At 39.0% G+C, this 24,266-nt stretch overlaps 1 protein-coding gene across 2 annotated transcripts; it reads left to right on the forward strand.

The window, feature by feature from the left end:
* The first annotated feature begins 990 nt into the window (after nt 1–990).
* Nucleotides 991–24,070, forward strand: sept5a (septin 5a). Of its 2 annotated transcripts, XM_042488241.1 has the most exons (12): nt 991–1,226; nt 1,368–1,381; nt 17,361–17,451; nt 17,592–17,678; nt 17,990–18,113; nt 18,333–18,467; nt 19,079–19,196; nt 19,289–19,390; nt 20,744–20,840; nt 20,924–21,059; nt 21,182–21,284; nt 22,939–24,070. In XM_042488241.1, the coding sequence occupies exons 1-12, from the start codon at nt 1,181–1,183 to the stop codon at nt 22,999–23,001; spliced, it is 1,116 nt and encodes a 371-aa protein (XP_042344175.1). In that variant the 5' UTR covers nt 991–1,180; the 3' UTR covers nt 23,002–24,070. The 2 variants fall into 2 exon arrangements, with proteins under 2 accessions (XP_042344175.1, XP_042344174.1); XM_042488240.1 differs by lacking the exons at nt 991–1,226; nt 1,368–1,381 and adding an exon at nt 14,924–15,246.
* Nucleotides 24,071–24,266: the final 196 nt, after the last annotated feature.

The raw sequence follows: 24,266 nt of genomic DNA on the forward strand, positions 1-24,266 counted from the left end.
TACATTTTCACGTTATATTGTGGATGTCATGAAACTTCACATTTCAATAACAGCATGGTTAACATGTGCATAGGTTTAGGCACAAAAAATACTTAGTTGTGATTAGGAAAAGATCATGTTTTGGCTTAAAATACCTGGATTTTGGGGCAAAATCCCTTATGGAAACACATTGATGGCTCAGTAAGAAAACGGTTTTGTTGTTTGTTGGTCTCAAGCAGTGTTCTGCAGCCAAGGTAATGTGCCAATCACTTTCCCACTCTTTACGATGACAGTCAGTTCATATATTAAGTTACTTAAGAAACGATGAAATGTGCGAATATAAAGTATTCGTGGTTTGTAGAAATGTACAAGGCCAACATTTTCTTTAGGTGACTGGGCTGGCCATGTTGTCTTGAATACATTTGTTTTCATTTTTTTTTAAATTGACAGATGAAGACAGAAAAGATGGTGGAGTAAGTATCAGATATCAGAAAACATTTTTAGTGCTGATGCTGAGACATTAATTGAGATTGTTCAAGTTTTACTGTACAAGCTTCAAATTGATCCCATACTTTTCTTAGTAACAAAAAAGAGATATGAAGAAGTGTGAAGAGATATTCAAGATGTTTTGTTTATGTTCAGTTTTATCAAGGAGTTGTATCACCAGTAGGCCACAATAAAAACCCTGAAATATGCCATGGTGTGGCAAACATCTTCTTCAGGGTGATGTGAGGAAAATATAAATGATGCAAACATTTGGCAGAGGGAACCTTGAAGCTAGAGAAAGGTAAGTCACTGTTTGTGTCCCACTTTATTGTTGTGTCCTATGATTTGTATGAATGTTTACCTATATTTTGTTTGCAAAATATTTGTGTGGATATATTGTCTAAAATTTAACTCTGAAACAAGAAAAAAAAATGCGACCTTTTGGACTGCCATTTCTTACTATTGCTGTCTTCAATGAAGTGATTGGATGTTGGTGAGGTTGGTTTGGAGTCTAACCCCTCGTGGCATCCTTTAGGAGCTGTGCTTGCAGGAGGCTCTGCAGAGTGACTGGCTGAGTGTGTGTGGAGGAGGAGGGGCTTTCATCTGTCAGCTCAGCCCGCCCTCCTGCTGTCTGTCCGGGCTGTGGAAGCGACGCGAGGGGCCGCTTTCTGTGAGCCGTCGCTTCGGTAAAAATCGAGGGAGGAGAGCGGCCAACATGACGAGCAACATCAGGTACAAGAGCCGGATCCCGGTGAAAACAGGTGAGCTCGGTTCCTGAATTTGTATCTCCAGCCATGTGTTTATCGAGAATGAATGATTGTCTCATGTTTGTGTCTCCCTGGGCGTCGCTCCGCATCCCTGCACCTGCGTTTCCTCCTCATCCATCCTGTAATGGTCAATAGAGGATAGCACGGAGGTAAGAAACGTCGTTTTTATGTTTTTATTTTGTTTTTTTTAAAGTGATGTTTAGAATGCATTGTCAATGTAGTGCATTTTCAGAATATAGCCTCGCACTGCACGGTCGCAGTTGCATCAGCAGAATCAGCAATATTTACGTTTCAGATCGTGCATTTTTGCTTTTTTCCCCCCGATGTGCGCGTTTCTTGTTTAAAAAAACGGAGATGCTCTGAGGGCAACCATGCCATCACAGGCAGAGCTGTGATCAGCAGGCTGACAGGCGGTGGGGGGGTTAGGTTTCATTTTTAGACGCATATGTGGAGCAGGCGGCGTCACAAGAGGCGCGCGGCCAACATGGTACCCAAAAGGCAGCATCCTTCCTCTTCATCCTGTCCTCACAATTATGAGCGATTATCCTTCATTAGGTCCACCGATGGACTGACCTAATTGTCAACGTCACATCAGCACGACTTGTAGTTACAGTCGCTGCTGTTTTCTGGTTGTGGTGAAGCCTTCCTGACCATTGTTCAGGTCAGAAACACAGCTGCCACATGAGCCTGCAGGGGAGGTCGCAGCTCTGATGACCCTGGGCCTTCCTCCTCTTCCCTCCCCCTCTTCCTCTTGGCATAGTGTCTGATGACAGTATCTGCACGTGCTGTGTGCTGGGATGATTCAGCAAACCTGAATTATTTAGATTTAAAAGTAGTGTCAATCATCAACATGATTCATGTGAGGCATCAAAAGTAAAAAGAATGTACGATGAAAAAGATTAGAATAATTTACAGTCAAATGAACAACATTGATGCTGAAAGTGCATCAATAGGCATCTAAAATACTACAACACATTAGGGGTTGACCAATATTGTGTTTTTAGGGCCGATACCGATTATTAGTAGCTAACAACTAATATTTGGAAATGATATTTACAATAAAAATGAAAATCATTTGTCAATATTTAGAATTTGGAATATAACAAAATCCAACACAACACTTTAGCAGATGTTAATCAAAACTGAAATTTTCAACATCATATACAGCAAGGTTCCAAGCAACTTTTTTTTATAAAGTCAAGTGAAAATTTAAATAAAAATGAATAAATAAAAATAGCCTCCTGAGGTTTTACAAAGTAAAAGTTCCTCCCATGCTGACACTTTCTTTTCACTTTTAATTAATTGATTTTATTGGTGATCTTGATAATCAGCAAACTGTCAAATATCAGCCCCAACAATCGGCCAAGCTGATAATCTGTTGACCTCTACAACACATGAACATTTACTTTATATTAACACATTATTAATTATTAAGTTGGAATTAATAATATATTTGCAGAAATTGTATTTAATATAATATAATATATTATTTGGGTAAAACATATAAGTTGCTCACCACAAAAGCATCTGCTGAATGACTAAAATGTAGCGTGATGTTTTGGGGAAATGCTTTGAGAAGTTACATAGTACAGAGGTGAGAAGAATTTGTAAATGAAACCCTTTTTAACAGTTTGGTCTGTAAGTCTTGCGCTTTTATCTCTTTACCATTTTCCTTGCAACAGAGATGGTTCTCAGCTTCATATTTGTCCTGTATTTAGTCTTTAGTCTCCTTGTTGCCCTTTGTCCCCCTCCAGCACCCTCGCTGCCAGCTGATATAAGCTGGTCTGGTTGCAGAGAGATTTGCCTTTTCCCAAAAATTCACAGCTGGATCAAATCCGTTGGTGGAAATGATTGTGATCACATGGGATCACCACTGCAGCACACACCCAACCTCTCTCTCTCACACACACACACACACACACACACACACACACACACACACTTCTGATTGGATTAGTATGATTGTTGCAGAGTGATGTTGTTGCAGATGTAGTATTCACAGTTGGTGCAAAAACAGTGAAAATAACCAAAAATTACAATCAAACTGTCATGAATATTCATCCCCTGCTGAACGTGCAGTGATTCACTCGGTTTTGGTGTTTAGATTACTACAGTTTACACCTTCTGAGTTTTGCTTCTTGGCTTTCAGCTGCTCTTCACTCCCACATACTCTACTGCACCTGACCCTGTTGGGCACTTTGAGAAAAATATCTCATATTCTGCATCATCCAGGTTGCGGAGGAGGATTAAAGAATCTAATAATGCTCAGTGTGACTGACTGAGATCATAACTGCTGAAAGATAACTGATAATCAATCCTGAATCAATATTATCAGAACAATCCCCCCTTCTCCTCCTTCTCTTCTCACTCCCTCACAATGGCCTGGACTCTTCTGTCATTTCCTTTGCTGTGATATTGCGTTGCCAGGCAACAGTCTTTTTTTTTATCCATTTTTTCATCACTTCTCTGCTACGAAGTGAGCGGACGACACCATCTGACCTAACCACAATCCCGTGCTGCGATTACTGTGCGTGTGGGTGGATATTCACTGAATATTTTTTCATCACAGATCAGAAACAGAAATTACAATCACAGTTTTATTATCAACAGTTAGCGCAGACGTGTCACCTTGATGTAGTGAAGCACACACAGATCAAATTAAGTATGAACCTCATCCAGGAGAATATGGTCACAACTGCAAAAACATCCTGGCCAAAATAATGTTTTGATGTCCTTTTCAGATATTTCTGAAGGTGCTGCTACAATCATCTAAAAACATTAGATGGCAAAATGTCAGATTTTAATGATCAAGGATTAAGGATCATACAGAAAGAAAAATCAATCACAGAAGTGCCACAAATTAAAGTTTCTCCCTGAATGGAGCCTCAGCAAACCAGCCAGAAATACACTTAGTAGAAACTTAATAATATATATATTTTTGCTTTATTTACAATAGTGAGTAGTAACCTTTACTGCATAAGAATTGCTGTAGCTACAAGTGACAATTACATAATGGTATGTTTAGCCACCATAAGGTCCTGGTTGCATAAGATAAAGCAACCTCTGAGTGTATTAAATTGAGAGCAAGTCTGTTTTTAACTTTGCTCTTTTTGTCTTTATAATGAAGTTCTTTCCAATCTGCATCAAGCATCTAAGAAAATAGTGTGGCATGTTATACAGATTGCAAAAAAAGAAGAGATTTTGGCCTATAATATATTATATATATATACCTACTATATACAACATGCACTTGAAATCAAAACCCTGGATAGCCATTGAAAAATCAAAATTGGTGACGTAACTGCAACATTTAAGGGTTGCACTCTCTGTTAAAGCCTCATTTATAAAGGGTTTATAAGATATTAACAGTGGCATTATTAATTGTTAATGAGTCATGATGCTTCATAGATCAGTTTTATCAACATTTGCGTTACAGGGTTGTGGTAAATTTCTAGCAGATACTTATCCTCACACAGTGGGATACTTTCCTTGTCTTTGTAGCTCAGTCGTTCATCACCAACTGATATCTGACCTTCTGGAAAACGTAACTCTGAAAATCATTTTAATACCAACATATTATTTTAATTATTTAATTTATTTTCAGCACTTTGTCCACAAGTTTTGCAGCTTCCTCTTGGATGCATGCTGCTATTACCTGATTGCTACCTTTTTAGTTCTGACCGCACCTGCGCTCTGTTATTGGCTGGAGGCCACACGCCCACAAACTTCCTGAACACAGCGAAATAAGAAGAAGAAAAAAGAAAATACAGGCAGAAGAAGCGCCTCTGTGGAAAAACACTCAGCCACACTAGTAGGTCATAGTGATGATTGAGAGGGATTAGTTCTGTATGAGTCTTTACATGATTTTAGAAAACATCCTGCATAGTATACCTTGAACATTTATAACTGCAGGCATGATGGCTTATTAGAAAGTGAAACACCCTTTATCAATGACATGACTATCAATGACAGAGAAATTACCAAAAATAAGCTTGCCAATTATAACTTAAACACTCCTTGGAAGGCATGTATTATTAGAAAGTGACCATTTAAAGGTGATTGTTAGGAAATATGCCAACGTTATCACACCTTGTCGTCACCGCTGACTGAGATGTAACGATTGTTGCATTAATTCGATGACTTCTACCTCCAGCAGTGAACAGATGTTGAGTCAAATGCATTTGCGTCCGTGCACATGTCACTTCACTTCAGATACACTCAACTCTCCTCTCCAGCTTCCCCTCACTCTCCCCCACTCTGTCTGTAAACACACTCTCTCTCGCTGCCACAGATGGGACCCTCACCCTCTCCCAGTGTGGACCAGCTGCAGAGCAGTAATGGGCGTATCTCGGGGGGTTGGGTGGGGTATTGAAATAGGATTTGAACCCCCTGTGGCTCCTGCTTTTCAGCAGAAAAGTTGTAAGAGAAGAAGGAGCGAGTAGTTGAGCCAAGAAATCGTGAACTCCTGCTTTGATAACTATTTAATGAAATCACCTCTAGTTTTTTTCTTTTGTTTTTTCCTTTAAGTAGTTTTAAGTAAATTAATCTTACTCCACCCTTTCAACACATTTCTGTATTGGCCTCATTGAAGTTTTTGCTGCGTTACATTTACCTCTGAAGTTGGAGGTCAGCGTTGGAAGTTGATTGTGTTCCAGAACAACAAGTCAGAAAAGCAAGATGTTTTTAGCAGTACCAGTTCAAGCCAAGTTAGCCATTGCTGGCAATACCAATTGGTATCATTGTGTATTTTGCGAATACAAACCCCATAGCAACATGTCCACAGATATAAGTTGGACAATACTGTGTGTACAACTGTTCTAATGAAACATAAACAAGACAGAAGTGCTAAGAAACAATATGTTACTACAGCTTTTACTACTGTTGATTCACAGAAGAGTCATTTTGGATGTTAATGTCGAGTGTGGTGACGTTCCCGAGACTCTACGAGTCGGAAATCTGACTTCAGAGGGCATCCCGGTTGAAATTTCCGACTGGAAACTAGGAAATTCCAACTTCCCAGTGCAAATAGACGGCACAATATATGATGTTTACAGTGTGAAATATTCAGACTCAACACATGAAGTCTCTTTATCGTATTCTCGATGTCTTTTGCATCATTTTAGGCATATTTTCCCCAAAATTCAGCCTGACATTTTTGGGATCTTCCCTACAATTTAAACTGAAGTTCTGCGGGTTTGAAAATATTTGAAGTGACTGGCCCACTGGCAGGTTTCTGTACGTCCAAGATACTCTTTTTTTTTTTACTTCTTTTTTGACAACACACATGAGATTCAGTAAAGAAAGTGTGAATACACTAAATCATGAGTGCAGTCACGTCGTATAAAGCAGTTATGTCGCAGTTTGTGTGAGATTCTGCCTCTGCAAGTTCTCTGCGAGTTTTTTTCCCGCTGTGACAGTCGTTGGTCTTGTTCTTGTTCAGGTGTTTGAAGAGTTTCTGCCCTGCAGTGTGTTCACATGTACATACTTCCATTTTGTCACGCTGCAAACATGCATGTAACGATCCAGTAGAGCGTGTCATGCGGCGCTTTGTGTTTTGTCTCGTACCTGAAGCAGTTCACCTCCTTCTCTTCACTAGGCTTTATAAACGTCACACTGCAGTGCTCGTCATGTCTCGGCTCTGCATTTCAAGGAGCTTTTAGAAAGTAACTGGAGGCTGACCCACATAGAGAGATTCTCTGAAAAAATCTTTTCAAGTATTTTTGTTGGCCTTGATGTGTTTGGGATTAAGTTCTTTGGAAATAAGGATCAGCAGTCTGAGCAGTAATCCAATGAAAGAAATAAAGAGAATTAAGATTATTTCATAATCGTTCTCTGGAAACTGCAAAAATAATCTGAATTGTATTTTGAACAATCACATACAAAGTTCATTTTTTAGTTAAAAACACTGAAATGTTGCATTTAGTTCCTATTAAAGCATAATGTTGGTGTTAGTCTTTAATTTTCTTGAGCTTGACAGTTTATTCTTGACCTTAGAAACATCTTAATTCAAGCCAAGTCAATTTTATTTATGTTTTGCCAAATCATAACAACATTTATGTCAAGAAACTTTTCATACAGAGCGGTCTAGACCATGCAATTAACAGAGACCCAACAATGCAGCGCTTGGTGACAGCAGCAATGAAAACATCCTTTTAACTGGCAGGTCCATCTATTCACTTGTTGGGGAGCTTTGGACCTTGCTGCATGTTCGTCATCAGCTTATAGAGTTTGTTTAGTTGTCATGCAACTGTAGATATTTAGACTTCATGATTTTGAGAGTTATCGTCTATATTGAGCTCAATACTTCCCATTCTGGACTTTGGAAACATCAGTTGACCAAAAATGCGAGTTGTTTTTCACAGTTAGAAATGAACTGTTGAGCTCAATTTTTAAGACATTGTGGAAGTCTTGAAGGTTCTCAAAATCCTAAAAATGAGTAAATCAACCTTAAGTTTAAGATTGGTTTGATAGCCACATTTTTCTGTTGTTGTTGTTTAGTTTTTAAAAAAAACAACAGCAACAATGCGGTGTGTTTAACCCTTAGTTCCCCGTGACTTCTCAGTGTGAGCCTACTGAGCATGTTGATCTGTCAAAGCAGGTCACAAATCCAGAGTTTAATTTCCTTGGGCTCTGTAATTTTTAGCTAAAATTTCCTCAAACTGGAGTAAATGGTGCATTTATTTATCTATAGCCGTTGCAAATTCATACGTATTGATACACGTATTTCTGGCAGTGGGATGGTGTTTGTGAGATTCAAACTGAATCGCCACAAAAGGGTTGACATTGTGTGATTCTGCAAACCAAGGATATGTTACATTTATCCGTTGTATTTAGTCCATACCTTCAAACATAATATGTCAAGAACACTGTGATTAACGCATGGTTAGGTTTAGGCACAAAAACCACTTGGTTATGGTTAGGAAAAGATCATGTTTTGGCTTAAAAAAAAACTGTGTGGGGGGCACAATCCTGGTAGGAAACGCAGCAATGGTGTTTGTGTCACTATTCATGCTGGAAAATCAGTGACGATTTGCTTAAAAACACCCAAGTGAAGGGGCTAAGAAGCAGCTGAAAGTACAGCGATGACTCACTAAAAACAATCAATACTGTCGTTTTGTGACTTCAAACAATGGTTTGTAGCTCAGCAGGCATCTCACCAAGGTGACCTGCCATCCACCGTCCCCTCACCTTCAGATGACACTCAGCTCATACTACATCACTTTAGAAATGTTGATATAATAGGTACATATGTAACGTATTCATGATTTGCAGAAATGTGAAATGGCAACATTTTCTCCTAGCAACTGGGCTGCAGATTGATTAAACATAAACTAATCTGTGTTCATGTCAATGAATAAGGAATAAGATTCAGACCTTTTGTCCTCCATTTTTGTTTTGCACAACTACCAACCTTCCCAAAATCTTTATTTCCTGACAAAATGTAGCTGATTGTATCCTTCTGCTAAATGTTCAGGGACACTATATGTTTATACCAGTCGAGGTTACAGCCGTGCTCCCACAAGTGTCCATTGTCACTGAATGGGCGGATGCACTGAGCTGCGATGGCCAAAGTGTCCTTCAGAAAAGCAATTTTATTGTTGCCTGAGCAATTACATGCTGTCGGATTAGCATGTTAAAGAGCTGAGTGCATGCAGGCCTCTGCATCTCCATGGGGAGAAAACAGAGGAGGAGGCTGGGGGCCTCAGGGCTCATTTATGTTGTTTTCGTACCCCCTCTGTTTCTGTCTCACCCACCCTCACCCCTCCTATCTCCCCTTATCTCTCCCTCTTACCCACTCTCACCTCCCGCGCTGGTGGGCAACAAATGTAGTTGAAGCTGTCAGAGTTAATGGTGTGAAAGTGTCAGCTGGACAGCTGAGAGATGCAGAGAAGTCATCAGTAAAGGTCACTGCTCTTCACTGCTGCATCACAGGCTGTCTCGCTGCTTTAAGCCGGGAACACATTACACCATTTTAAGCCCAGTTTTCACCACAATATGACAGAGAAGACGCAATTTCAAGATCATGCTTTTATAAATAATGTTCAATTTAAGTGTTCTTTTTTTCCTGTTAAATGAAATCTCTTGAAGACAAAAAGTTAAATTCATAAGACAGTTTTGAAATGAGACATTTTCATTTTTATAGATGTATAATAAAACTAGATATTGGACCCCAAGATGGCACCTACTCAGTTCAACAAGAACTACTCGTCTGCCGCATTTGCCAAAAAAGTTTTTAGCTTCTAGGTTTACCTCGGCGGTATGCAGCCCAATAAATATGCACAATAGTTTCTCCAGCTGGCCCCGTCCTGCTCATAGACTTTACGTTATAATGACGTCACAGATTTTTCAAATAGCTTCTCTCTGATCGAGGAGAGTTTTACAAACATATAACATCCATGGCTCAAAAATTCATGATAGAAAGAGTCATAATTGACCTAGATTGCAGTTTGAGGTATCAACAGTTTTACAGATGTGTTTATAACACTGGTGGTCTATGGGGAAAATGCATTTTTTGGACCACAGGGAATTATTTCGTTGCAATACCGCAAGTATGATATTTAAGTCCTCCTCTGCACACCGGCCTGCACACCACATCACAGACAGTCCACATACATTATGTTGTGCAAACATGTTCATCAATGGACCACTCTAAAGTGATCCTGTAGTCTGATGACAGAAATCAGTGTGTTTGTCCACGACTGTAATCTGGAAAAGTTTTTAATGTGAGACGAGTCTCTTTATGGTCAGTTTAGATTTAAGTCTTAAGTTTTAAGTCTTCCTCAGCCGTACTGTGTGTCTGTTGTGGTGTCTCATCACTGCACCGACAGTCTTTGGCAGCAGGGAATGATGGGTACGCTGTTGGACCAAACTTATTTGGATTAGGTTTTTTTGATTGTGTGTGTGTGTGTGTGTGTGTGTGTGTACCCTGGCAGTGGAGATGACTGCTGGGCCCTTTTGAGCGTTGTTTCCTTTAAGGCCATGACTCTGTGTGAGTGAGAGGAAGAAGCTGAGTGCTGCCTGCTGATTGAGTGGCTGATCTCTGGATGTCTGCCTCCGCAGGCTCGTCCAACATATTAACTAACAGGCAAACAAACAGACAGAGTCATTGTACATTCATACACTGAAATAATATTCTAACAGCGAGGAAGTCTCTTCTTGAATATTAAATAACTGAAAACTTTAAACATGTTGTCATCCAAATAACAGCAGGCAATTGGTGCGAACTTGAGTTAGAGTTTTTTGAAAGTAAAACAAGTGGTACAATTAAGTAAGCAACATTAATTCAGAACTTTCAAAGCAATAGCTACAGACTGCATTCAGTATTGAAATCGACAGATAAATACAGTAGATCTGCAACATTTATTAATAATAAGTCTCTTATTGAGCAGTAATGCCAAATATTTTTGTGCTTCTTAGCTTTTTTTCACTTTTTAAAAAAAATTTTGAATCATTGAAAATGAAACATTTTGAAGTTGGTCAGAAAAAACAAGCGAAATGAGGACATTATCCTGGGCTCTGTACTGTTTTAGGGCACAGCTAATTTTGTTGTACAATGTGCAAAGACGATAAAGGGCATTTTATTCTATTTTTACATTGCCCCCTCTCAGCCTGTTACCCTGCTTCCCGTCATTAGTCCTAACTCATGGTTTGTCCTTAACGCCCTCTGCACCTGCCAGACACTCTACCTTCTCTCTCTGTGTTTGATCAGCTGGAAGGGACAAAAGAGGCTCTGACAACTTAGTCACTCCACAACAGTCTGTCCTTTTTTACATTAATACAGTATGATTGCATAACAGCAACTTGAGCAAGTCTTTGCTTCTTTTATCAAGATGTTGCGGCAGTAATACGCTGAGGCTTTTAACTTCTGCATTTATTAATATTTTTTGAGTCCTAAATGTGTGAGAGGATTTGTCTGTTTATTTGCTGTTTTTTTGTGTATTTACTAGCTGCTACTACGTTGTGATGGCTTGTATTGTTTTCACCTTGTGAGTCTACCACAGAAGTCTTTTTGATTACTTCGCTTGGTGTCTGTCTGTCTATAGACAGATTGTGTCACAGTGGTAGCATCACAGCTGTGAAAGGTCCAGTCGCAAAACTTCACAGGTGTGTGGTTGAGATCAAAATGAAGGCTGAGTTGGAAGATGCGTGTGGTCCAAAGAAGAATTTCCCCTCCACTTTAAGCACATGGCTGACTTTTTTCAAGTTGCAGATTGCTGTATTGTGACTGAAGTGATCCCATCACAAGATGGTCTCAAGTTTGTCTTCCATTTCACATAAGGAAGACTATAAGAAAGTGAGAGTAGGGTGAAAAAATATGCTTTCCTTATTTAAAAAGATGTATAAATGAAAGAGGAATTAATTGGAACAGATCATATAGAATGGCACCTAAACACTTTTTAGGGTTATCTGTTTGATATAATTACCATTTATAACATGGAGAATCTGATTATGTCCAGTCTAAGGGTGCCATTTTTTGGGTTGTGTTCATGAAAAAACCTATTTTGTGTACATGAAAAACTATCACAGCATAACCAAAACCTGGCGAGTATTAATCTGGTTGTACGTATGTCTTTCTTAAGCACCAAAAACATCCAAGTACTTTGGCAACTTTAAACTGGTTTAATTTACATCTATCTACAGATTATAATTCACTTCTGTGATCCCCTTTTTCTAAATATCATCTCAGCATTTAACCGAAAGCGCCGTACATTTCTCAAATAACAAGTGTTAAGATAAGAAGTGAAAGCAGCAGCCTCAAAAGTGTGACATTAAGTGCCTGGACTAGAGAAGACAACTTTTGGCTTCGCTGGAGATGTTTAATTGGACATAATGTCAAATTTGCAAGTAACAAAAGCAGTGTGACCTGCGAGGATTATATTTAGTTTGTGTGTCTGTATGTATGTGGAAGAGAGGGACAGCTGGCCTCTGAGAAACACTGAGGTGGGGGCTTAGCCAGGGGGCTTTTGTAATACACTTTCAAGACATCTGTTCTTTTCTTCTATAAAGAATGATTTAGATCGACCCTCCCAGCCCCCTACACACACACTCACACTCTTTCATGTCTACAATGACCCAAAGTCTTCATCGAGCATCTTCAAACTAATGTTGCATCAGCACCACTGTGTGTAAGATTTTTTTTCTTCAAGAGAAATTAGCAAACTCAGACTGCAAACTTTTTTAAAGCCAGGGGTGTGACCTCTGTCGCCCTCTGGTGGTGTGGAGTGGGACTGTAACATCCTGTACGTGGCATCACCAGCGGGTGTGCCTACTTTGAGGAAAGAAAAGAGAAAAAAAAAGTTTTTTTATTTCAAAGAGCTTTTTAGCTCTGCTGCCCACATCATGTATGAGCCGGACACACCCACACTACGCACACACACACACCACCGTCACATCTGGAAGCAATCGGCTGTAACCTCTACCATGAAATGTACCTCGTTCACCTCCACATGCGCGCGCACACACACACACACACACACACACACACACACACACACACACACACACACACAGACGAATGCAAACATGGAACCAGAGATATCTTCAATAAGAATTTATTTTAACAACATAACAAATAGAACTGACTGGTGTAAAACATGTGATATATGTGAACTAACATCAATATTTAAGGAATAGTTTGACATTCTCAAAATGTGTTTATATGCTTTCATGCTGAGAGTTGGAGGATTGATACCACTGGACAGAGCTACATTTCCCTTTATTTACACACTTTGTGCCAAGCTAAGATAACCAGCTGTAGCATTATATTTAGTGATAAGAGATAAGTGGTATTGTCTAAATCATGAAAAAAAAGAGAATACGAATACTTAACTATTACCTTTGAGTGAAATAATACATGCCTAAGAAAGAAAAGAAACCAGCATTTTTAGGCTGTATGGATTTGCAAGTATATATAGACTTAAAATTAACAATTAATACAAAAACCAACCCAACCACCAGAATAAATTTTGTCATGGAACGTTTCTGCAAACCACAGACTTGTTACATTTGTGCATTTCTATGTAGCAGATACGTTGGGACTTAATGTTTCATGAAAGTTGTAGTTAACGTGTTTGGTGAAAGCACAAAAACCACTTGGTTATGGTTTTAAAAAAACATATTTTGCTTAAAGTACACAATCATGGTGGCACAATCCTGCCTGGAAGCTGCTGCTGTCAAATACTTTTCCTCAACCAACCAATCAATCTGACTTTATTTGTATAGCACTTTTCATACAAGCAAAACTGCAACACAAATTGCTTTATACAATAATATAAACATACACACAAGTGCATAGGCACATGAGTAAAAAAGCAAGACTTTGTAATTAATTAAAGCAATAAAATAAGAGTTCTCATTAAAACCAGAGATGCTACCATAAGTGAGGAAACATCAGCTGCAGGATAAAAGGTAGGCACTATTCCTGCTGGAATCACAGCAAAAAAATAAAAAATTACATTCCGTGGCTAAAAAGCTGATGAAAATGCAGGGATGATTCGCAAAAAAACTACCAGTTTTGTTGTTTGTTGGTCTTGAACAGTTGCAGCTTGGCTGGTGTCCCGCCTCAGTGTCATGCCATCCACCTTCCCGATGACAAAGTCAGCTCATACACTACGTCAGTTTACGTTATGATGCGTATGAAACATACGGATGTAACATATTGATTTGCAGAAATTAACAATGCCAAAACAAAACAAAAAAATATATGCTAGGATGTTAAAGCGTCTACCTGAGGCCACTTGACATGTTTTAGATATTTACAAGTATAGCTGTTCCACCAAAGATTTAAAAACACAAATATAGATTTGTGCAGAAGTTTTTTATTTTCTCTTAATACTCGTCTCATGATCCCTGAGATATATCTGGATGTATCTTTAAAGAAGCCTGATCCCTGTGTGTGAGGAAAGGATTAAAGTTCCTAGTGTTATATAAAGCTGTTAAAAATACGATCTATAACAGAAAGTTCTACTTGTGAATTGATGAATCAGCATAAACAATCTTATCATTAAATAATGTATTAGTTACAGGGGGCATTTATTTGCAGAATGAGTACATTTACTTTGATTTTTTAAGTACTTTTGCTGTCGATACTCCTAATTAGTTTTTAAATTGTAATAGAGCATTTTCACATTGTTTTTATTGGCACTTTTACTTAGGTAAAGGATCTGATTACTAATATAATGGCACCTTTGGCTGAAGGCACTCACCATGAATAAATGGTCTAGACAATGCTGAGCAGCCTTTGTTTAGCGCACGCACACACACACACACACACACACACACACACACACACATAGATTGACAGTTAATTTGCTTGTTAATCTGATAAGCTCACTCTACAGGCCTGCACTCGTAGCGTTTGTATCTTTATCTCTTGTTTGTTCTGCAGCTTTTGTCACCGTCAAGTTCAAACTAGTCCTTTCTTACATCCACACTTTCTGTCTGTTCCCTCTCTCTTTCTGCTTTTCTCCAGTGGTCATTTCTCTCAGTGTAGAGTTTTAGAGCTGGGGGAGGGAAAACTGAATGAATGAGTTTCTTTTAGACGTTTGCTTCTTCCATCCCTCCCTTGTTTCCTCCCTCAAATTGCCACCTCTCTCTTACTCCCTCTCGCTGTTTCCCTCCCTCTCAGTGAGAATTCCTCCGTACCTGTCTAAACAGGGAGAGCTGGAGTCGCTGTAGGGCAGAGGAAAGAAAGACTTGCAAGGAAAAGAAAGTGAATCAAGAGAAGGAAAGTAGGAGGAACAAAAGGCACATATTTAAAGAGCACAGACAGGGAAGAGGTGTGTGAGAGACAATCTCGGAGCAGACTCAGAGCGAGAGACGAGTTTATCAAGATCTCTAGGCTTCAGATTTTGCTTTATTCCCACCTCCCTGCTGCGCTGTTTTTCAACTTTCTGAGTCCCGTGGCTATTTTGGTCCGTCAGTGTTGGAGCGGTTTGGGATGGATGCCATCATGCTGCAAGAAGAACTTGTGGAACGGCTGCTGTGCCCACGAGTGAGAACAGCCAGGCAGAAGGTAAAAAAAAGATGAATTTCTAGGTGAAAATTGGTGAAAAACAGACAAAAAGAATTGGGAAATATTAGATAAATTCAAAATACAGTGGAAAACAAAGATACAGAGTCCGGAATTACTTTATAAATGCATAAACAATAGGTCCTAACACCTGTGGACAGCATCTTTTGGTGCTTTCCTGTGGAGCTTTGCTATTTGTTTTTATAATAACTCACAGATTTATCTAAAGTTTTCTTCATTCTCTCTCTTTTGGCTTGCTGACAAGTGTGTCTGCCATGCACTGATTGCACCGCCTGTGACTTTTTGTGTGTTTTTCTCAATGTGATCCTCACCCGAGGGGGCTGTCGGAAATGCCTATGACAAGTTATGACAGCTTATAAGGACTCTGACTGTTTGTTTGGCTGGTGCGTTTGCAGAGTGCAAAAAGAGCTTTTCAGGTTTGTTGAATGTAGCTTCTGTCCGTGCGTGAATGCTCTCAACGGGCCTCGAGTGTGTATTTATATCTACACATGTCAACGCGTACAGTCGGGTGAAGATGACGTTCTGCCAGATGCAGCAGAGAGAAACCTGCAGACTGAGAGCCACTGTGTGACACAGCGAGCAACTGGTATCCTGTGGCTCTCTTTGTGTGTTTCTATGCAAGTTTTAGTGGAAAATCTGAGACGCTGGTTTATTCTCAGCTGCTCACAGAGGAATGCTGTGCACGTGTTTTTCCACGCAGTTGTAGATTTTCTGTCTGTTGAGGTCATTTTTTATTGCATCTGACGCTGCCAGATACTTTCTGTTTTCACATTAGAAAACCTCTGAGCACTCTCACAGTTATTTGGTGTCTACGTCTATTTTTAAGATGTTGGCTTTTTAAATTTTATTGTGGAGCTGAAACAATTAGTTTATTATTTTGAAAGGTGAAAGGTCGGAGAAGGAACGTTTTATTGATTATCTGTTAATTGTTGAAATATTTTTATATTTAAAATCTTTAAATATCTTTTTTTTTTTTTTTTTTTTTTGCAGTGAAAAAACAGATTGTTTACTTAAATAAAAGTTTCAATGCCACGTTGTAGAGGTACTCCGATACTAGTAGAAGTGCAAAAATATTAGCATCATATTATACTTATAGTACTAAAAGTGGAAAGTACCCATGATGTTGAATGGCATTTCAGACTAATATATATCATCGGGTTATGATTATTGAGACACTAATGTGTAAAGGTGGAGCTAGTTTTAATGGCCCCACAATAAAGGGATAGACTATAAAGTCTAATCTTATTTTAATGTATAACATTACATCATATTGTATCTGTGATTATATATATATATTTTTTTAAAGATTATTTTTTGGCATTTTTGCCTTTATTAGATAGGACAGATCAGCAGTGCGAAAGGGGGAGAGAGAGGGGACGACATGCAGCAAAGGGCCGCGAGCCGGACTCGAACCCGCGACCGCTGCGGCACAGCAGTGCCATTATACATGGGGTGCCTGCTCAATCCACTAAGCCACTGGATGCCCCCCTGTGATTATATTTTGTATTAAAGGTCCAATGTGTACTATTTTATTGGCGTAGCAGTGAGGTTGCAGAAATGAAACTTCTTCTATGTGGCAAGCATGTAGGAGAGCTACGCTGGCCAATGTAAAAACACAAATGGCGCTGTTTGGAATCAGTGTTTGATTTGTCTATTTTGGGTTATTGTACAACATGGCAAACTCTGTGGAAGAGAACCCACTACGTATAATATATATACAATAAACAATATAATAGGCTAACTCTAGGGTACAAAAAACCCTAAAAATATTTAAATTCACAGGTAATTTTACACTAATGAAAAAATAGTTATGGATATTTTATACTATTTCTGCCAATAGATGCCCCTAAATCCCACACACTGTACCTTTAATAATCTAAATCTGCATATTAACTTGTAACAAAAGTACACAAGATGTAGTGGAGTAGAAAGTACAATATTTTCCCCTAAAATGTTGAGGAGTAGAAGTATAAAGAAGCAGTAAAAGAAAACACTTAAGTACCTCAAACTGTACTCAAGTACAACACCGACAAGTTTAGTATGAATTTATAATAAACACCTTGTTTTCTTTGTATTTTTTTCTTTTTCTGTTCCAGGAGAAACAGTATGTGGGTTTTGCAACTCTGCCCAATCAGGTTCACAGGAAGTCAGTGAAGAAAGGCTTCGACTTCACGCTGATGGTGGCAGGTCAGTTTGAAGGTGTACCTGATAAACTGACATCTCAGTCTATCTAGATTTTGTACTTCAGAATGGATTCACACTCATGGTGACCTTCTGTCTGTCTGTCTGTCTGTCTGTCTGTCTGTCTGTCTGTCTGTCTGCTGCAGGAGAGTCTGGTATGGGTAAATCCACGCTGGTCAACAGCCTGTTCCTCACAGACCTTTATAAAGACAGGAAACTACTGAATGCTGAAGGTGAGGTTTTATTTATCGTCTCTCTGTATCAGTTATAAAGAACACACTGCTCTGGTGTACAAGTAACCCAAAACGCTGTCCGTCTGACTGATGTTCAGTGTCATGCAGTTTCTTCTTGTGGGAGCTTTAAGATCATTTTGCTGATTGTTTGAGTCTTATCTTTTTACATCAAATGGCTCTGTAAAGCAACTTTGTAATAAGTTTAAAAATGTCCATCAATCATGCCTTTATAACTGAAGGCTATAAAAAAAAAAAAAAGGCTTTCAAAAAAATAACCTTGTGATCTTCTTGCGTGTGTTGATGCTTTGCAGAGCGTATCAACCAAACTGTGGAGATCATCAAACACACTGTAGACATCGAGGAGAAAGGAGTCAAGCTGAAGCTGACCATCGTCGACACGCCGGGTTTCGGAGATGCTGTCAACAACAACGAGTGGTGAGCTGGAGGACCTGCTGCTCTGACGTGTGCCTGATTCAGTCTGCTCACTCGAATAAACAGTGGCCTGAGGAGCTGCTAATGTTGCTTTTGTGTGTGTTTGTTTGTTTGTTTGTGTGTGTGTGTGTGTGTGTGTCTGTCTGTGTGTGTGTGTGTGTGTGTGTGTGTGTGTGTGTGTCTGTCTGTCTGTCTGTCTGTCTGTCTGTCTGTCTGTCCTAGCTGGAAGCCGATCACAGACTACATAGATCAGCAGTTTGAGCAGTACTTCAGGGATGAGAGTGGGCTGAACAGAAAGAACATCCAGGACAACCGAGTCCACTGCTGCCTCTACTTCATCCCTCCGTTTGGGCACGGGTAACTACACACACACACACACACACACACACACACAAACACATAGTCTGAAGTCATAATGCATCATGACAATGATAATAGCTACATCGTTGCCATGATGCATCTCTTCTGTTTATTATCCCTTGATGACCACAAAAACATGTTTCATTCTTTATTGAAATTATTATTATTGTTATGGCCTGTTCGTATGTGTGAAATATTTGCAATTATTTGCTTATTTTCAATAAGGATATTGTAAAAACAAGCACATTTTCAATAGCTGCAACCTGGTGTGTGCAGGCATCCCTCCATTGCCATGCCCTCTTTTAGCCAGGTGGCATGAACACGCCTACACACCTACACTTAGACACACACACACACACACACACACACACACTTGACCTCCATGCCAAATTTCAGCCTCCTAGCTTGAAAACTGCGGCTGCCAAAGGGAGGGGAAATTTTTGTGGGCTGACTGACCGACAGAGCGAGCAGTAGAGCTGCTGGTTGCAGCTAAAAAAAAAACAATAACACCTTCTATACCTGTGTGTTTTCTTCAAGGAGTCGTGAGTTCAGACTGTTTTTATTTGCAAGACTTCACTTTCATTTTCACTCTGGATTTCTCCTCACAGGCTGCGCCCGGTAGATGTCGAGTTCATGAAGGCTCTGCATGAAAAAGTGAACATAATCCCGCTCATTGCAAAAGCCGACTGCCTCACACCCAATGAGATAAAGAAGCTCAAAGACAGAGTGAGTAACAGAACTGCCGCTTCACAGTGAATTCATCACATTTTGCTGAATTCAAATCATGGACTGTGACCATGAATCTGATTTGTCTTTAGATACGAGAGGAAATAGACAAGTTTGGGATCAAAGTGTACCAGTTCCCCGAATGTGACTCAGATGAGGATGAAGAGTTTAAACAACTTGACAAAGAGCTGAAGGTGAGTGAAAAACCAGTGACAGTCTGGTATCTTTACTGGTTCACTGTGGGTGGAAGTAACTGTACCTGCGGTCCACGGCTGCACAATATATCAGGTTTTTTATTGTCATCATGATATCAACTCATGCCATAAACACATTTTTTAATTAACTGAAAGACAATATCAGTAGAAAAATAAACTTTAAATATAATATTAAATATTTTATTTGTGTCTTTTGTGTTCAGGTTAATGTTAAATTTGTATGATAAAAACGAAATGTTGGAAATAATTTCCTTTCACTTTCTCAGTCAACAAGCATTTTTTTGTATTTTAGCAGTAAACTGGAAGCAGCAGAAATGCAGTATATTTTAATACTGATTTATCATAAGCAATACTGTTATTGTGATATTCAGTGTTGTCACATATTGCAAATTTTCCTCATATCCTGCAATGGTACTACGGACACACCCTTTCCTAGACAACACTGACAAGACATCAAAACGAATTATTGTTCAGCTGTGTAGCTATGTTGTTTATGTAAATTTTATTGCCTAACTTACAGGTCTTAATGCTGTTTTTAGATATATAATTTGGTTGTGGAAGTAGTTTAAAAAATTGCTTTACTTTACTCACTAATTATTTACTTGACTTGAGACATACTCAAATATAAATATCAGAAGAAAGATAAATTAGAAGGGCTTGATTACAGTATCCTCTGTGATGGCTGTGACCATTTTCTCTCCCCGTGGGATGTCCAGCCGTCGAAATAATATCAGTTTTATGTGTCAAGATTTTGAGATAATGTCCTCTAAATCTCAACTTAAAGCATAGGTTGATGAAGGTTAGTTTTTGGTCCTTTCAGCACTGAAAAGTCACATTTGAGAGACTTAACAGCAACATGGCTTTCTGAGGAAGGACTTTTGAAGACAGACTGATTTTTAGCAGGAGACATTGACTTTTCAAAAATAACTTTTTGTGCCACATGCACACAAACATAATTAACGTCCAGAATGTTTGGGTTGGAAGCAGAAATCTCCAAGATGCATGTTTCTGCATGACATAATATCACATCAAATTTTCACTTTAGACATTTTGACACAAGTGTAATGAATGACATTGTTACCTGCTGCTTTGTTTTTAATAACTGCAGGGATGGAGCTGTTGTTTATGTAGTGACAATGGATCCACTGATCAGCTGGGAAAATCTTTGCAAGAAAAATAAACAACATTTACGTGTCTCAGCAGTTTCAGCCACACCTCTCTCAAGCCGCTCAGTTTTTTTTTTTTGTGAATGTGTCTAACATTGTGGAAGTGCATGGAGGCCCTGCATGCTCATCAGGGTTAAAAAAACAATGTTCATGTGTCTGTTGGCAGGAGTGCACCCCGTTCGCTGTGATCGGCAGTAACACTGTGGTGGAGGCCCGAGGGCAGAGAGTGAGAGGGAGACTTTACCCCTGGGGGATTGTTGAAGGTATGTTCATAAACCTGTTATTAAACACAGTAAGAATGTCATAACTTGAATTACTGATTGGTTTTACGTCTTTCTCCTCTCAGTGGAGAACCAGTCGCACTGTGACTTTGTGAAGTTGAGGAACATGCTGATTCGTTCACACATGCACGACCTCAAAGACGTGACCTGCGATGTCCATTATGAAAACTACAGAGCACAGTGCATACAGGAGATGACCAGGTGTGTGAAAATATAAGAGAGTGAGAGAATGTTTTGTAAACATCTAAAATAACTGCTGATGTGTACAGATTTCAGTACAGATTTGCCCACTTCAACTCTTCCTCCACCTCCCCCCTCCTCAGTAAACTGGCTCAGGACAACCGTATGGAGAGTCCCATCCCCATCCTGCCGCTGTCCACTCCAGATGTTGAGACTGAGAAACTGATCAAAATGAAAGATGAAGAGGTACAAAGCAGCTTTTGCTTTTTATTTTTTAGTTTTATAAAGATATTGTGGATGAGTCACAGGTCTGTGGAGGTTCAGGTGTTGTTTGATGTCCCTGTCTCAGTACAAGAGGGGCGCTGACTCGTAAAATGATTGCATGTAGCTCATTCACCATCGAGACATATCAAATGTAACTTCAATGGTCCAGTTATTATTAGTGTGAGTAAAAGGCTTAACTTAATGTCTGAGTTAAATTGAGCTTATTCTCTTAAGTTTAGTTCCCATAATGGATTTTAAATGACAAAACTAATGAACTAAGAATTCGGTGATATGACAGTGGGATTTACTCTGAAATAAAGGTTCTTCTTTTTACTATATTTGTTACATAATGACATGAGGCATAAACTATTCACTTTGCCATTCAATAATATCACCTGATTATAAGGAAAAACTACAAAAGAAGCCATTTGTTTAGTAATATAGAAAGAAACATCAAACGCATACAGAACATATCATTAAAACATAAAATCTACAAGGGTACAAAATACTCAAAGACAAGGAAAACATACATACATACATGCATAAATATGTACCAAAAAACAAAGCCAAAAACGAAACACTCACTCCCAACTTCTCAAATACAGACGCTTGATCAGTAGCCCTACACATCAAAATATGACACGCTAGCTACCCTCCTGCATCCATTTTAAATGCTGTGGGACAGCGTGTCAATGTACACTCATTAGATGCATTGTGTATTTTCAAAATAAACATCTGTTTTCACAGGAGATGTAGAGTCTCTGCTCGTATAATGCATAGTCTGTTTCCAAATTAATTTTAGAATGTGAGTATAATTCATATATTGTTGGCATGGAGATACGAATATATACAGTTCATATATGTTCAATAATGTTGCTAAAATTACAAAAATACATGCAAATACCTGTTCAATGTTAAAAAAAAAGAAAAAATATATACCTCATCATCCTGTCAGTCACTAACCTTACACAGTGTTATTAAATAGTATATACTGTACAATACAACAAATCAAATGCAGGTGTCTGTCTTCCACAAATGTACATATAAATATGTATATATATGTATGTGTGTGTGTGTGTGTGTGTGTATATATATATATACACCACATTGTTACACACATACATACAATTTACATAATATAGTGCTCTATTTTCTAACTATTATGATACCATCGTGAATCCAGTCTGATTGAACAGGTTCTGCTATTTCTTTGGAGTCCATTAATTATGTATTATCTGGGAATAACATCCAACAATAATACTGTAGTGCCAGTATCAGTATCAGTTTTTTTAGGTATTATTATTTATCAAGAATATTTTTAGTAAAATTTAACAAGTTTACACACTGTATACAACAGGAATGAAGCTTTACAGAGCATGTACAAGACGGGACACAGCATGAAAACAAATTACAACCCTCCCCATGCCACTAATCCCCAAATAGTGCCAGTATTTTTGAATTATTAGTAACACCCTCACTATATGAGTCCTTGTATTATATTTAAACCAACAGTAGTGATTACGATCTTAAAGCCAGAGTCTGTATGATCTTTAATCTCCTTTAGGATGAAACTCACACCAGCATTAGATTCTGGATTTAATCATGACTTTAACCAAATGTTCCTCTGTGTCTGCAGCTGAAGAGGATGCAGGAGATGCTCAACAAGATGCAGCAGCAGATGCACGACAAAGAGCAGTGATGTCCTGCCAGTCTGCAGCGCCACCTGCTGTTTCTGCCCTGAACAACAGTGAGACTTTGAGACATGGAACATGGATATCATGTGTTTGTGGCGACTCTGGCTGTACATTTACCCTCAGTTTGGTGCTTTGTATAGTTTGTCTGCCTGGACGGTTGTTTATCAGAGCATTTTTTTTTTTCTGAAACTCGGCGTTTGCCCTTTTTGAGCCCCTTCGCTGTGGTTTAACAGTCTTAACATATATAATATAAAATGTGTAATTTAAATTACTACTCAGTGTATCTAATTTATAAATGCAATGCTGAACTTTTTGGATATTTGTCAGGGTATGATGCTACAACATGTTTTGTAAAGATATTTAGGTTGTCGGTGATGTTGATGGATATTGTTTTTTATTATGTGTTTGTGAGTGTGTGTTTGGGTGCGCGAGTGTTTATATTTCATGAAATTTCCTCCAGGTGTCCGTCCATAAAATTCCCATTTATCCATTTAGTTATATACCAACTTTTGCTCTTGTTTATTTGCTGTGTGATCCTCATAAATATCTTTCATGTGACATTTTTTCACATATGGCAAGTCAAAATATCCTCTCCCAGCATTTTTACATGTGCTGGCTGAGTTGAAAATGCACTTATTGCCAGTGGCTAACTGTGAATGGAGAGCCTTTGACATAATGAGAGGGTCGGTGCAGCGCGGGGTGCATGTGCAAGCATGCTGCCATTACTCATATCCGCTCAATGCTGTGGGCCTATTTTTACTGCTTTATAGCCGGTGCCCTGTGCTTGTATTAAGATGCATTATGACCTACAGTATGCTAAAAAATAGATCAATAATGAGGAGCTGATACTGTGTTTATGCTTCTGTTTTAAATTTCTCTCCTTGGAAGTGAGTTGCTGCATTTTGCTAGTGAAGATGTGTATCCTGTGTATCAGGAGTGTTTGAGAGAGAGAGGGAGTGTGTGTGTGTGTGTGTGTGTATGTGTGTGTGTGTGTGTGTGTGTGTGTAGGCCGATGCCGAGGAACAGTACATATTTTGCCTGAGGGCTGTGAGCTCAGCCTGTGCCCCGTTTATAAATGTGTGACAAATAAATTCTTGTTTCTCGTCAGTCTGCATCGTTTCTCTGAATGTTCCAGAGTCGAGGTTTAGTGAGCGCAGCACCGTCATCATCCGTCACTTCCTCCAGCTGTCAGAGTCTGAGCGGCAGGGCTCAGAGCTGGAGCTGCTGCAGGAAAACATTATCTGCTGATTCATGTTTATCTCCTGCTGCA

This window comes from Plectropomus leopardus, chromosome 6, assembly GCF_008729295.1.
Source record: "Plectropomus leopardus isolate mb chromosome 6, YSFRI_Pleo_2.0, whole genome shotgun sequence".
NCBI classification, from domain to species: Eukaryota; Metazoa; Chordata; class Actinopteri; order Perciformes; family Serranidae; genus Plectropomus; species Plectropomus leopardus.

Excerpts from the sequence above, each read along its gene's own strand:
- sept5a (XM_042488240.1), top strand. The coding sequence starts at position 15,172 with ATGGATGCCATCATGCTGCAAGAAGAACTTGTGGAACGGCTGCTGTGC. Across the intron at positions 15,247-17,360 it reads TGAGAACAGCCAGGCAGAAG|GAGAAACAGTATGTGGGTTT; the intron begins GTAAAAAAAAGA and ends TTTCTGTTCCAG. Across the intron at positions 18,114-18,332 it reads GCTGTCAACAACAACGAGTG|CTGGAAGCCGATCACAGACT; the intron begins GTGAGCTGGAGG and ends TGTCTGTCCTAG.